This window comes from Drosophila yakuba, chromosome 3R, assembly GCF_016746365.2.
Source record: "Drosophila yakuba strain Tai18E2 chromosome 3R, Prin_Dyak_Tai18E2_2.1, whole genome shotgun sequence".
Taxonomy (NCBI): domain Eukaryota; kingdom Metazoa; phylum Arthropoda; class Insecta; order Diptera; family Drosophilidae; genus Drosophila; species Drosophila yakuba.
The window spans coordinates 9,777,743-9,792,707 of NC_052530.2; the positions used below are offsets into that span (position 1 = coordinate 9,777,743).

Here is a 14,965-nt window from a genome sequence, read left to right on the forward strand (position 1 = left end):
GGGACCTACCAGTGCAGCTTTGTAGCCCTGGAGAGCAGCAAGCCCTGCCAGTGGAACCTGGCAACATCGATAACTATGTAACTGAGTATATCGAATTGTATTGTATTAATTTACTTTTTGGGAATCCCACAGCTTTTATTTATTTAACTTGAATCATAAAATATACAATTATCATATGGTAAAAGCTAATTCAATATAATAATAAATCATTATATTTTTAATTAGCTGGATTTGATAATAAGAGATTTAGTAAGCGCAGATTTAAATTTAAGGTTAATTTTATTTCGAGGACAATTAATCAAATTCAAAAAATTAATCGATTGACTCTGCGCTGGTTGAAACTCAAGCGTTCAATTTTCGCTGTGTTAGCTCAATATTGTGCCGCCGAACACACACAAACACAGGCAGAGTTTACCGTTTGAAAACGGACAAGCGAATTGTAAAGTCAGCATTTTCACGTGCGCTGTTTTTTTCCAACAAATTTTAATATAAAGCGGCGAGCGAATTTCAAAATGTCTGAGCTCGATTGGGACGATCCAAACTTTGTGGAGGCACCGCTGAAGGCTCAGGAGGTCTCCTACTCCGGAGGAGGACGAGATTATCGCGGTAAACGCGATGATTATGGCGGAGGACGTCGCGCCCATCGGGAAAATAGAGATGTCTACGGCGCAGTGCGACGTGATAGTCGCGACGGTGGAGGAGGAGGAGCTGGAGGCTTTTTTAGCGAATCCTTGTGCATCGCTTCCGAGATGGTCGGCAAAGTTATTGGCAGAGCCGGCGCAAATATATCCCGCATCCAGACCGACTTTAACGTCCGCGTCAATGTGGACAAGTGCGATCTAATTGTCAAGATAACTGGTAGCATCCAGAGCAACGTCACCGATGCCATCAATCACGTTCGCAAGCAGGTGACTGACTCGGGGGAAAGGGGACGCGATCGGGATCGGTATCGGGAAAGTAGGAGCCATGGTTCCTATGGAGGATATGGCGGAGGCGGTGGCGGATATGAGAGATCCAAGGGGAGTAGCTACGAGTTCAATCCCCCAGCTTCCGAGTCCAATAACGACGATGGGGATCTTACGGGCACCATTGATTGGGCAGCCCTGAACAAGGCTTCGGTAAGTAAACTTTATAAATAAGGTTTTATTTTATACATTCTAAAAGGTGTTACAAAAAACGTATACCTTAAGCGGCAAGTTGCTCAGTTCCTTATCGACATAGGTGCCTCACAATTATATTTTAAGCCCATGACACCCGCGAAACTTGAAGATAACTTTACGTATTCTTCATATCACCTTAAACTTTGACTAATTTCGACTGGTCCTTGCAGGAAGCAGCTACTGCGGCACGGTGGGCCAAGTGTCCACCGCTAACAAAGAACTTTTACAAGGAGGCTCCTGAGGTGGCCAATCTCACCGAATCGCAGATCGAGCGCATCCGCGAGGAGAATAACAAGACAACTGTGGCACATGTCTTCGAACCAAAGGAGGGGGAAACTGCACCGCCTATTCCAAATCCCGTTTGGACCTTCGAGCAATGCTTTGCCGAATATCCAGATCTGCTGGGCGAGATTACTAAAATGGGCTTCCCCAAGCCCTCGCCCATCCAATCGCAGGCGTGGCCCATTCTCCTCCAAGGTCATGACATGATCGGTATCGCCCAAACGGGCACGGGCAAGACACTAGCTTTCCTGCTGCCCGGAATGATTCACACTGAGTACCAGAGCACGCCCAGAGGAACGAGGGGCGGCGCTAACGTACTGGTGCTGGCGCCCACTCGGGAGTTGGCCCTGCAAATCGAAATGGAGGTCAAGAAGTACTCCTTCCGCAACATGAAAGCGTGAGTATCTCTCCTAATCGATCGTTAAGTGGGTTCCGTTTTAACAACTCGGCACTATTTGCAGCGTTTGTGTGTACGGCGGTGGCGATCGTCGCATGCAGATCTCGGACTTAGAGCGCGGTGCGGAGATCATTATCTGCACGCCGGGACGTCTGAACGATCTGGTCCAGGCTAACGTCATTGATGTGAGCACCATAACCTATCTGGTGCTTGACGAGGCAGATCGCATGCTGGACATGGGTTTCGAGCCGCAGATCCGAAAGGTGATGCTAGACATTCGTCCGGACCGTCAGACCATAATGACATCGGCCACTTGGCCACCAGGAGTCCGTCGTTTGGCCCAGAGCTACATGAAGAATCCAATCCAGGTGTGTGTCGGATCGCTCGATCTGGCGGCCACGCACTCGGTGAAGCAAGTGATTCAGTTGCTGGAGGACGACAGGGAGAAGTTCAGCACCATCAAATCTTTCGTTAGGAACATGAGCAATACGGACAAAATCATCATATTTTGTGGACGCAAGGCTCGTGCTGATGACCTATCCAGTGATCTCACGCTGGATGGTTTCATGACCCAGTGCATTCATGGTAATCGCGATCAGAGCGATCGTGAGCAAGCTATAGCCGATATCAAGTCCGGAGCCGTGCACATCCTGGTTGCTACTGATGTGGCCTCACGTGGCTTGGATATTGAGGACATCACGTAAGCAAATGTTACGATTCCTTTTAGCGATTCGTTTTTATTTTTCCCTCTACATAGGCATGTCATCAACTATGATTTTCCGCGCAACATCGAGGAGTATGTGCACCGTGTGGGCCGCACTGGACGTGCTGGCCGAAAGGGCACCTCAATAAGCTTCATTACCCGCGAAGATTGGGGTATGGCCAAGGAACTAATTGACATTCTGCAGGAGGCGGAGCAGGAGGTGCCCGACGAACTGCACAACATGGCTAGACGCTTTAAAGCCATGAAGGAGAAGCGCGCTGCTGAAGGCGGCGGCTTTGGAGGAAGAGGTGGTCGCTTTGGCGGCGGACGTGGCGGCGGAGGCCGAAACTTCGATCGATTTGTATTCTGATTCAGTCTTCAGTCTACATTTTCTAGTTATTATAGACCACAGCGCATTGAAGTGCCTTGCAATGTTGCTTAACATAATTGTTTAACGAATAATCTATTCCAAGATAGATAATCATAACCCAAACATGTAGACTTGCAGTACAAGAACACTGATTATATTCAAACTAAGAACTTAGAATTTTTATTGAGCTCAATTAGCGCCACCGGCGTATTTCTCCAGGAGTTCCTGTTTCCGCTTGCGCAGCAGTGCCTCCTGTACATCCTGTTGCGTCGGCACAGGAACGTGGGCGGTGAACTTGGGTGCCAAAAGGCCGTGAGGATCCTCTACGGCGGCTCGAGCCTTAGCATCCTCGATGGCTTCGCGTGCTGGTCCCGAAAGAGGATATATCTCGTCCTCCTCTTCGTCATCGATTATGCGACCATCTCTGGCCATTTTCTCGCGCCATTCCTGCACGGCCTTCTGAATGGCCGCTCGTTCGATGCGTTCCTCCAGAGGGATCAGCACACCATCTTCGTCGTCCCGATAGCCGTAGTATTCGGCGTCTATGTCCTTCATTAGTTCAGCGCGGGATTTCCGGGGTGGCGGCGGAGGATCTTGTTCAAAGAGCTCGCGAACTCCCGGCAGATCCTTGGCGGCTCCAAAGTATTTGTAGCCTCGATTGCCGGGCACTTCACGACCCTCCGCATCGAACATCTTGGGACCATAGCGTCTATAGTGTGGGCCTCCCAATGAAGATATCTGATTTTCCCAATGGCGTTTCTCACGAAGCAACTTGTTGATTTCATCGTTCAGATCGCGTATCCGGAATTCTCCCAAGCCAGCTGCAAGTGGTCAGTATTAGTGGATATCTTTCATAACCGAAATAGGTACCATTTTGTATCTGGGCCACCTTCTTCGATATCTCGCGTATAATCTCCAGGCGGAACTTCTCGCATCTGGGCAAATCGTGGCACTCGGAGGCCAAATAGGGCCGGCGTTCCTTTTCACCGGACTCCACTTCTTTTGCGGCCCGCCAACGTGCCAAAGTTGTCCTGCCAGAAAATAAGCGGTTGAGTGCTAGAAATCATAAGTTATGCGTATTTGCGGTTTACTTACATTGCCTTCTCTGCATTGCGCGCCTGAAAATATACATTTATTATACATTTAATTAAGATTTATAAAATTATTGTGGCGCTTACCATTTTGTTTACTATCTTCTTCTGCCCAAACTGCCAGTCACAATGAACCTCACAGCAATCGATGGTGTAGTTTTCGATAGGAAGTACAGTAAATATTCTACGGAAGCTATATAATATATGAAATGTATTATTAATAATAACCACACAACCCGAAGCCATAATATATTATATTTGTATTTAAATCCATGTTTTCTATATAGCTAATAACATTTATTTCCATTGATATGGATACTTATTAGAATAAACGATTATCATTCACTACGAATACGTAGTGTTGGTTAAGGTGTTGGCTTTTCTGCACTCCCGCGCACTTGGTCACACTGACCTGCCCAGTTGTTTTTTCACGCCAACATTTACGCTCTTCGGAAAAGGAAACCTTTTTTCGCGAATTTCAAGTAGATCCCGACCAGAAACACACCTGCCCCAGGATGTTGGCCCTCATAAACAGGATCCTCGAGTGGTTCAAGAGCATCTTCTGGAAAGAGGAGATGGAGCTCACGCTGGTGGGACTGCAGTTCTCCGGGAAGACGACGTTCGTCAATGTTATTGCAGTGAGTATTTTCGCAGTGGGTGTGTGCGAATTCGTGTGGGTGTATGGGTGAGAGGGTGGTTTTTTTTTTGTGTGTGACTGTTGTGTGGGGAGAGGGGGAGCGGGTGCAGGGAAAGCCGGGGGATCAGCTACTACTTAAAGAGCATTACAAACCCCCAGTGACAAAGGAAATGGCAAACCGCGGTTCCCCCACTCTAACTTTGTTTATTTCGTATCTTTTCGTACCCCCTTTTTCTTTCACTGCATCCATAATTAACGCTGTGCTAACCGTTTTCTTTTAGTGGTAAAGTTTACCGTTCCTGCCGCCGCAATCAATAAACCTATACACCATACATACGCATGTTTCTCCGCACAATGACGCCATTATCAGCACTTCGACCCCTGACCCCGCTACCCGCCATGCCCGTCTACCGCCTCCTTGATTTTTGTCACACATTTCTGCACGCTGATAATGCGACGATCTGAAATTTTCAGCCTGGAAATCGTAGATAGTTATACTTGTCCAGCGTTTCGGGAGGTGGAGTTACTACTGCCTTTGTGACCGCCTGACTTATGAGTCATGTGAATTCGATTCAAATGTCTGCCCGCATCTACGGGAAATTTGTTTGCTCAAGTGCTCCTAAAACGGAAATATTCCCCAGCTTATCACTGTTATTAGACTATAATTCCCTGTTGGGATTCCGATTCATTCATTGGTGTAATGGTCAGGTTCGGATTGCAAACAAACTTGTGGATAAACCTGGCGATAATTAGTCACTTTCCCCATTTCACTACAAATTGCTAACAAAGCGTTCTTTGAGGGAAGCTTTTTACGTTTTTCATTTTAATAATTCCATCAAAGCCCGTCACTAAAATAATATGTGGCCATTTCAGGAGTTTTAGATTCATCTATCGTAAGAATATACAGTATTAATTAATTGTGTTTTAGAAATTTAGAGCTCAAGTAAACTACGGTACATTGGTATCAATACTAAAAGATTTTAAAATTTTTTATTTAAGCACATTTTCCAAAAGGAAAACAAAATTGTATTGTTTTGGATGCTGTCGCGTGTAAAAAACTTTTGACACGAATTTTACAATATTTTTGACTGCATACTTTTAGGCTTCTTTCTTTGCAGACTAAATTGCAGGTATAATTTAGTCATTTTGTTATAATTATTTTAAGTAATTGTTACAATAAACATATGTTTATGTACAAATTATCTTTGCTTATTTCAGTCCGGCCAATTCGCTGAGGACATGATACCCACAGTTGGATTCAACATGCGCAAGATCACCAGAGGCAACGTGACTATCAAGGTGTGGGACATCGGAGGCCAGCCTCGATTCCGATCCATGTGGGAGCGCTATTGTCGCGGCGTTAATGCGATTGTGTAAGCAATAATGTTACTTAAGCAACAATGCGAAGTCAGTTAACACTGTTATGTATTAATCAACAGCTACATGGTGGATGCAGCCGATCTGGACAAATTGGAGGCTTCGAGGAACGAGCTGCACTCACTATTGGACAAACCGCAGCTCGCAGGCATTCCAGTGCTCGTGCTGGGCAACAAACGAGATCTTCCAGGAGCGCTCGATGAAACCGGACTCATCGAACGCATGTGAGTACCGAAAAACTAGTAAAACTAATGTAGAAATGAAGAACTAATGAGTTTTAATAAATTCCAGGAATCTTTCGAGCATACAGGACCGTGAAATCTGCTGTTATAGTATTTCCTGCAAGGAGAAGGACAACATTGACATAACGCTGCAGTGGTTAATTCAACATTCGAAAAGCCAAAGTCGTTAGATAACGAACATCCACATACACACAACGCCCTACCCTCTACACTTACACACTTAGGCACTATATCTCACACAGAACAACTATCTATACATATATACACTAATAATAATTTGCAGAGTGATGAACAATGAGCAAAGCCAGCAGTAAGCCAACTATTTGGGGTACAAGATTGAAAAACAAAATAACTAAAACACAGCGAGTAATAACAATGCCTTGAAAAATCTGTTTGTACGTATGGTAATAATGTCTGCATGTATGTTGTATGTGATTTCGCAGTGCAGGGTTCGGGTGCTCGACTTTCTCGAATTTGTAGACTCACAAAGGGAAGATGCCTAAACAAGTTTTGTGTACTTTGTAAGTTTTGTTAGTAAATCTATGCCGAAGCACACTCAAGAGTATACAACCAGTTAGTATTTCATTCTAACTTGATCGACCCTATATAAATATATAAAAATGTATGTCGCCTCTACAAATTTCGTTGGTCGTCTCCACGTTAGTTAGGCTTATGTTTAGTGTTTATTGGTGTGATTACATATACATATTATTTTTATTGTTTTTGTATTCAATATATATTTTACATTTCGCTTATATGCTTCGATGCGGATTATTTTTAACTGGAATTTTTGCTTAGCGAAAACTGGAATGCGAAAGCAGCGGAAAAGCATAAATTATAAAGACGTTTTAAACTATAAATATATATTTAAACAATATGAATGTAAATTCAATTAAGCAAGTGCAAGCCATAGTTAAAGAAATTCCATGATTGATTGTAAAATACGCAAAAAAAAATTGTTGAGATTTGCTAGCTGCAGCCCAAAAAACCAAATTGAGATCCTGAAGCCTTGTCACGCATTTCCTATACTCATTAATATTCACCTAGTTAATTATGATAATTTATACAAAACAGCAATGCAAATTATAAACTACAATAATCAAATTTGAAAACTGAAAACTGAATACGAGCAAGGCATACAAACAACAGCGAGAAAACGAAACATAAATGAAAATGAAAAACCAATAAAGACAAATTATAAAAACATTACAAAACCCCAAGTGAGTCTCATAAATTACAAATAACTGAGATTGCGCCGATTGCGAGCATCAAATATTCCAAACACTTGTTCGAATGTAATTTATAGAGGCAAGACGACCGACCAGCATTAGTCGGCCACCCAAATGCAGACGTTGCAGGCTAACAATTGATAGATGCAGACAGCCCTATGAACGCATAAATATCGGGAGACGAGGTGCAACGAGTGCCATGGCCCTTGGCTAATTAGATATTCTGTGTGCAGAATCAAGGCACTGCTACCGGAGGATAGCAGCAGGAGGAAGGGGAGCAGGTGGACAAGGGCTCCGACTTCCAGGAATACGTGTCAAGCACGAGCCGTGCGATCGAGTGAGTCATGCTCAAATACTTACATGCCCCAAGTCTCTGTAGCTTCCTGCTTCCTTTGGAAGTACGAATACGCATACGCTGCCATCATCCTGCCGCACACATTGCGCGTTTGTTTCCTAAGTCTTTCGTTTTTGTCGCTCGCCTCATATTTCAAATTGCGTTAATTACACTTTTAAATGCGGGGCATTAACAGGGCCAGCGATAAGCATCTCTCTGCGCAGCCATTTGCCACAAGCCAAACATTCGGCCAAAACTCGAGGCGAATCTGCGAAAAAAAACATATACCGCTAACGACGTGCTCGTAAATCTTCATACCAAAACTATAAACGAGCCACAACAAGCCGAAAACATTTACGAACATTACGCATATTCCCTCTGCTTAGATGTCGTATAAAATCATACAAACAAGTCGACAGTGCGGTTCATAGCTTTAAAACAACTAATTGATATACTGTACATTAAAGTGATGAAAAAAAATTATTGGTTGTTTGTCATTGAATCGACGTATTCATTAGTATTGATTAGTTGACTGGTCTTTAATTGCAAGTGGTTTTATCTGATCTGAAGTTGTCAGCGATGGCAAATCGAATCGACTTTTCTATGGTGATTAATTATTACTTCTCAAAGGGGAATGATTGCAGAAATAATTTGTTCGAGAAATGGAAATCTTTAACTTAATGAACCCCAGTGTATTTGACGTGTAAACTAAAAATGATATTCTTGCTGCTGCCACAAAGGCAGACGGTGCTTAGTTCTTTCTGCTTAATTTTCAGCGATTTGTGCGACTTGTGCTGATTATATAATGACAAATAAAACATGCCCAAACAACATTTAAATTTGATGTAGCTGTTTTTTTATATTTTCGCAGACCCCATCGAGCCAGATCCATTCATTTGTATGCGCCACAGTTGCCATCATCGTGACTCCTTTGATGAAAAGCCGTCAGCAAATGCAAAAAAAATAAATGATGAAAATGAAAACAAAAAAAAAATGGAGAGAAGAATGAGCAAATCACATTAACAAAAAAAACTAGGCGGGGTGTTGACCATAAATTTACGCAGAAATACCTAATTTATATATTCAACACAATTTATTAATATGTGGATTACAATCTCTTGTTGTTTCTGCGATTCAGCGGAGACTTAGGGATTGGTTTCTGAGTTGCTAGTTTTTCACTAGAAAAAGGTAGATGTGGTCACTAATAGCCCCAATATGTATTATCTCTAATAGCAAATAGTTTAGCAGAGTGTCATCGAAGTAGGACAACCTCAACCCATCGCCATTTTCTAACCAAATTGTTCTTAAATATATTTTAATTGAAGGCCCCCACAATGGTTTGCTGCACGAGGCCACCAAAAGTGTGTCTGGCCCGAACATGCTGTGCCACCTGAAAAGTTCCTGGAACTGTGGCATTGGACCCCTGCCCAGAAACAATAACCCAAAGCTGGCATAAAGTTCAGGCCTTAACAAGATGGAACAAAAGGCTGTCTGGCTGGATTGGCTTGGATACTGTGATACTTGGATACTTGGATGCTGATGCTGCTGGTGATGGTGATGGTGAGGCTCTACCGCGTACTCGCCAGACTCGTGGGCAACAGTTTTCATGTTTGGCTCTTATTTTGCTTTATTTTCTTGCAGACTGTCAGTAGCCGGGGAGTCGGGAGATCCGGAGATCGGGAGATGGTAAGTTTCCGCGGAGGGTGAAGGGGTAAGGGGTAAGGGTAAGAAGGCCAAAACGCGACGACAACTTGGCTGACAAGCGGGCGAATGCAAATAAGTCTCGTAGTCGGCTCATTTCTGCTGAACTCGCACAAAACTTCGAACTGCTGATTTCCACCTCTGGCTTGATTTATCTGGCATTTTATTGGCCAGCGCCATTTGCCTTCACCGTCGCCGTCGCCGCAATGGCCTAGACCATAATTTACGCATCTTCCTGCCAATGTTTTGCGGTTGCTGTTCTTGCCATTTTTAGGACCGGCCTAATAAAGTTCTCTCAGGTGTGAAAAGGCCTCCACTTGCATACGAGGCAGCTTAATTGATGACAACATCTTGGAATTTTCGTTGGTATTCCAATCCGAAGTTGTCGCCAGTTCGCCAGTTTGCCAGTTCTTCGATTGCCATGGGCCCAGCTGTTAGCGCTGACTTGGCTCTTTGGCCGCTTGGCTGCTTGGCTGCTTGGCTGGCCAACTGAAATCAGTTAAATAATGAAACATTTGCACGATACTGGCGAATCGGAATCGGAATCGTATCGCGCGCCAGCTCGAGCCAGGCTTTTTGGCCAAGGATAGGGAACAGAAAACAGCTAAAACGGCCAGCTCAACGGCAGCGAGCAGCAACAATCAGCACAATCCGCAGTTGTATGGTGCTACATATCGTACAAGATTTCCGGGAATTGAAAACTGCTAAAAATCGTGTTTGATTTTATACGTTGCTGTTGTTGTCCGCTCCTTATGCATGCAATTTGGGGGGTTGTGAGGGTTGGGGGGGATTGGATTTCTTTCGGTGGAGAAAGAAGGGACCTGCAGCATCTACGATACGCGTCGTGGTTCAACATGCAATCGCAACAAACGAAAGCAGCTTGTTAACTAATTAAAACCAAAATATATGCAAATCAAAGGCCCCAAAAAGAACCCAAAAGGAGTCCTCATCGTCCTCTGCCTTTTTACCTTCCGTTTGTTGGTTTTTTTCTTATGTTTTTAGGATCTCTCTGGATCTGAGCTCAGCTACTGTTTTGCGTTGGAGTTGAAGTTCTGCCTGTTTTCCTCGCCTTTTTGTCAGCGATCTTTTTCGGGGGCAATTAAGCGGAGACAACGAAGAGCCGCTGCCATAATGCTGCAAAATCGAGAACTAAATAGCACAAAGAGCATTGTGCAAAAATTAATTGCAACATTTTGAGCAGGGACCACCGCCACCGCGCCCCCCTTTTTTTTTGTTTTTGTTTAATACTCCAAATGCAATCAATTCAGTATGGATTTCTGGCGAAGCAATCGATGCGGATTTACGAGTCGCCTGCATTTTGCCTTTTCGAGCCAGCCATTTGGCCCATTGTCGAGTGTCCCCCAGAGGGCTCCGAGATGAGCCTGCACAGGGAGAAAAAACTACTGCAGTTGGACATCCATTTGGAACGTAAGGTCAGTAATACTTTTGAAGCCTTTGATTACAATGCAAATTTGGGAGTGGATCCACTATCTTGCGGTTTTTAGGAAAGAGTTTTGAGTTAGATCTTTGTTTCAAATAGTTGTTATATTTTCTTATTATTTTATTATCAGTGTAGTGATGGTGAGCAGTGGGTGAGCAGCTCCATCCGCCGTCGTGGTCTTGTGTCTCTGGCTTAGGTGCGGACATATGTAAAACAAGCCATGAAACAACCGGCTGGGAGCAGGACTCTCCGCACTCGCACTCGCATTCGCATTCTCATTCGGATTGAGATTCGATTCAGTTTCGGAAGTGAAATTTATTTTGCATACGAGCCTTCGCCCCACAGAGGAGCCATTGTCTTTTGTTTGGCTACATCGATGCGATGCGATGCGATGCGATGCGCTGCACACCGCGAATGGAGCGGATGGAGGAGCACTCTGTGGGGTCACCGGCAAGTGCTCCTGGGAAACTTTCAGCTCGGCGCATATATCAGGAATGGGTTGCAGGAGCCAGGAGCAGCCGTTCGATTGTCACTGGGAAATTATCCAATTTTGTGGTTTGCATTCAAATTGAGCACCGGCGGCTGTCAATTTACCAAAGGCCCCCAGCAACCAAGGAGGAGGATACGTTCGCTGCAGAGGGGGATTGGGAAAGGAAGAGGATTCGGACGAGTAGCTGTCATGTTGATGAATGCAATTGGCAATTGCCCCCGGAGCGCTGGTGGTCCCAATTCGCTTCGGTTTAGTTGGGCTTTAACCGCGCTCGCGGGTTCCAGCTCGAAATCATAATCGCGATCTGGCCGCGATCCCGATTTCGAACCCTTTATTGCCTGCTTCCGGATATCCAAGAGCATAAGACCATAAAATGCATGGCCAACGCCGTTTATTAATTGCATCAAGATCAATTCGCAAACGCCGTCAGCATTAAACCCAAACGAAAAGCATAAGCATAAACAAAAACTAAAAACGAAACAAAAGTTTGATAAGAAATTTCACTAATGAGTATTTACCTTTTGGGAATGGGCTGCGGCTTTGGACACGGCTTATTTGGGGTTGGGTTTATAACTTATAAGCGCACGTTAACGTTAACGGGGCGTATGCTTAATGCTAGATTAGTATCACAAATTTCATGTGCGCTGAACTTAACGGCTGATCGCTCATAAAATTAATCAAGCTGCTTTAGGCTACTTTAATGTTTTCAGCATTTTACATTCTGCGCACTCTAACAATTTCGGGGTACTGCAAATTTATTGTGTGGCTTAAATGGGAAATTTATGGTAGTTTGTTATATTAAATGTATGACTTTCGAAACGAAATCTAAAAGCTTTTACTTACATCCTACATTTCTCTATATTATTTCAAAAGATGTTAGAGATCATAAATAAACTAAAACAAAAATAAAAGCAATTTTTAATTTAAAAATATTCGATATAAGAACAAACTTTACTAAATCTTGATCCCCAAATATACATTCCTTTCGCCAAAGACAGAGTAACCAGTTCTCGTACTCGACCCATTATCTTTGACTTGTTTCAAAAGGTTGTTAATATTTTCACATACTTTGGTGGGATTTCCTTTCCCTTTGCTGGCTGGCGGTTAACAAATTGCTTTCGTTATCGCCGATTTCGATGCAGAGCAAGTTGAATGCACTTTCGGCTTTCGAACTCCACTCCGGGTCTCAGGTCTTCAATTCGATTGGAGTTGGTTGGAAACTCCTTGGCCGGGTCCTTGTACTCACGTACAAGTACGAGGACCGATCGGGTGGTCGAGCCATTTGTTACATTATAATATATATAATAAATTTCAGCTAGCTGGCGAGCGGAGGAGCGGCTAGATAAATAATGCATTTGCCCATAAATATCCTGCTGCCGCCTGATTGACGCCTGACGTTTGTCATGGGCCGGCAATTTGCATTGGGTTCATTGGAAAATGTCAACTTTAATTGAATTTGCACTGACGAAAGGCATCGATTTATGTCTCCCCGTCGTTTCGTAATAAACATGTCGGCCAGCCACAGTTTTCGATCTTTGCCCGCGTCTCGGCCAACGATTCAGTTGCAGTATTTGGCTTTGGGCCAACTAATTTGAACGCTAGCTGGGAACAGTTTTTCCCTCCCAAAACAGGATGGACCGAAATAAAAACCTGCTTGGACTGCAGGCTGCTGAGGCTGTGGAGGCTGCTGCTCTGGTGCAACTGGATTCCGGAATCGCCTGCCCCTTGCACCAATCCCAGACGCTAGCTTAATGCCATAATTTATGCGCACAACTCGCTTTCGATACCGCGGCTTTGGCTCTGGCTCTGGCTCCGCCTTTTGGCCAATCAGCGGGCGCGTTTCTGGCCATGTCTAGGGCTGGCTCAAAACATCCGCTCGCCTGCGGAGCATCCGCCATCTACACTTATCTGCGGAGATACAGATGCCACAGGGTTTCTGAAAACAATAAGATTATGTAGAGATATTTCAAAGTTAAATGAGGAAGAAAACATATATGTACATATATGTATATACATTTAGGTGTCAGCACGCTTCTAATCATTTATAGAAGTAAAAGAATCAATACAGGATTTTGTTTGTAAGAAGTTTTATTAAATGCAAGATTTCAAAAGTTTTCACTAGCTTATTGTTACGATAGCAGGTTCGTATAAATAAAAGGGAATTCCTTTTGAATTACTATGTTCAGTATACCTTTTTTTGGGGCTGTTTTCTAAATTTATTCCCAACATAAACACACAATTAAAATCCACCTCGAATGCATCCTGCTGCTCCCCTCGTAAAAGATGTTTGACCTCAGCGGAAACATGAATTACACCTTTCTTAGGTGCTCAAAATTGGACTGGCAGGGAATTGCACCTGCCTGGATAACCTGTGGCCGGGATGAAGCACTAAAAATGCAGCGCGTGCCGAGTATTCCCCAAAAAAGAAAAACACAAAAAAAAACACAAAAACACACACAAAACCGCCAAAAAAGCAGAAGAACCAGGAAACATTAAACCCAGAAACCGAAAGTGCAAGGTGCAAGGCTCAAATGTGGGAATAGCCATGGGAATGGGAATGGGAATGGGAAAGCGATCGACGCGGCATAATTGAATTAAACCCAGCCATTGATCTACAATGGGCCTAAGCCGAAAGGCAAGCCCTAAATGCAAACCCTCGACAAACTCAGAAAAACCGAGAAGGGGAAAAAAAACAAATAGTAGATGAAAAGTCCACAATCATAGGCGGATTAATGAATTTCTCGTTTTGCGCTTGAATGGCGAAAACCGCAACACATTTGAAATTTGTACAGAGATTTAATGCCCCAGTGGACAATGTACACACACTTACACCCGAATGCAACCCGAAGTGGTATGAATTGATCTAATCGTATCTCGACTGAGCGATCGCTTTGTCAATTGCCAATTGATCTTTTGGGCAATTGATCCGCTTTCGATTTCATTTCCCTGGGTGGTTTCTATTTGTATTTCTTTTATTTTATTTTTTTGGGTGCGTGCTATGGAGCGAGAATGACAATAAATAATATACTATAGAAGCAATAAGAATAAACAGATGTGTGCTCATCAATAAATTTGCAAATATTGCACAATTATTCACGGCGATTGTCATCTAAATGTGGTTTTAATTGCCGGCATTAATTAGTGTTAGTGGACGGAGGATCGGCATAGAGATGAGTGTTTGCCATGCGATAACCACTTGACTTACATTACCCACATGCACACTTAATTGTGGCTTAAATCCGGTTTGGTCATAAACACAACGCTCGCCTCGGCCAAAATTGATTCTTAGCGTTGTCAAACTTTATGGACGGACATAAAAATGCGAATCAAATCAGCTCAAATATAAAGGGGTTAAGCCGCAGGAATCCTCGGAGCCAGGGCACGTGTAAATAAATTGCTTTCCGATGGCTTCAAGCTGCAAGTCGAACCCTTCCACTTGACCTGACCGCTGGCCTTTATCAGTGACCAGGCCAGCAGCGAAAGGGTTGCGTCTAATCCCTGGCAATAAAAT

The 14,965-nt window shown here is 43.8% G+C and overlaps 3 protein-coding genes across 3 annotated transcripts; 2 read left to right on the forward strand and 1 right to left on the reverse strand.

The window, feature by feature from the left end:
* The first annotated feature begins 349 nt into the window (after positions 1-349).
* LOC6536159 (probable ATP-dependent RNA helicase DDX43) lies at positions 350-3,079 on the forward strand. Its single transcript, XM_002096723.4, has 4 exons — positions 350-1,118; positions 1,331-1,839; positions 1,904-2,539; positions 2,597-3,079. The coding sequence occupies exons 1-4, from the start codon at positions 513-515 to the stop codon at positions 2,910-2,912; spliced, it is 2,067 nt and encodes a 688-aa protein (XP_002096759.1). The 5' UTR covers positions 350-512; the 3' UTR covers positions 2,913-3,079.
* On the reverse strand, positions 3,040-4,491 carry LOC6536160 (pre-mRNA-splicing factor ISY1 homolog). The gene is made up of 5 exons (XM_002096724.4): positions 4,416-4,491; positions 4,091-4,196; positions 4,008-4,030; positions 3,783-3,943; positions 3,040-3,733 (listed from the first exon to the last, which is right to left on the reverse strand). The coding sequence occupies exons 2-5, from the start codon at positions 4,091-4,093 to the stop codon at positions 3,102-3,104; spliced, it is 819 nt and encodes a 272-aa protein (XP_002096760.1). The 5' UTR covers positions 4,094-4,196; positions 4,416-4,491; the 3' UTR covers positions 3,040-3,101.
* A 17-nt stretch (positions 4,492-4,508) lies between these two features.
* Positions 4,509-7,433, forward strand: LOC6536161 (ADP-ribosylation factor-like protein 8). Its single transcript, XM_002096725.4, has 4 exons — positions 4,509-4,641; positions 5,859-6,013; positions 6,080-6,241; positions 6,309-7,433. The coding sequence occupies exons 1-4, from the start codon at positions 4,519-4,521 to the stop codon at positions 6,427-6,429; spliced, it is 561 nt and encodes a 186-aa protein (XP_002096761.1). The 5' UTR covers positions 4,509-4,518; the 3' UTR covers positions 6,430-7,433.
* Positions 7,434-14,965: the final 7,532 nt, after the last annotated feature.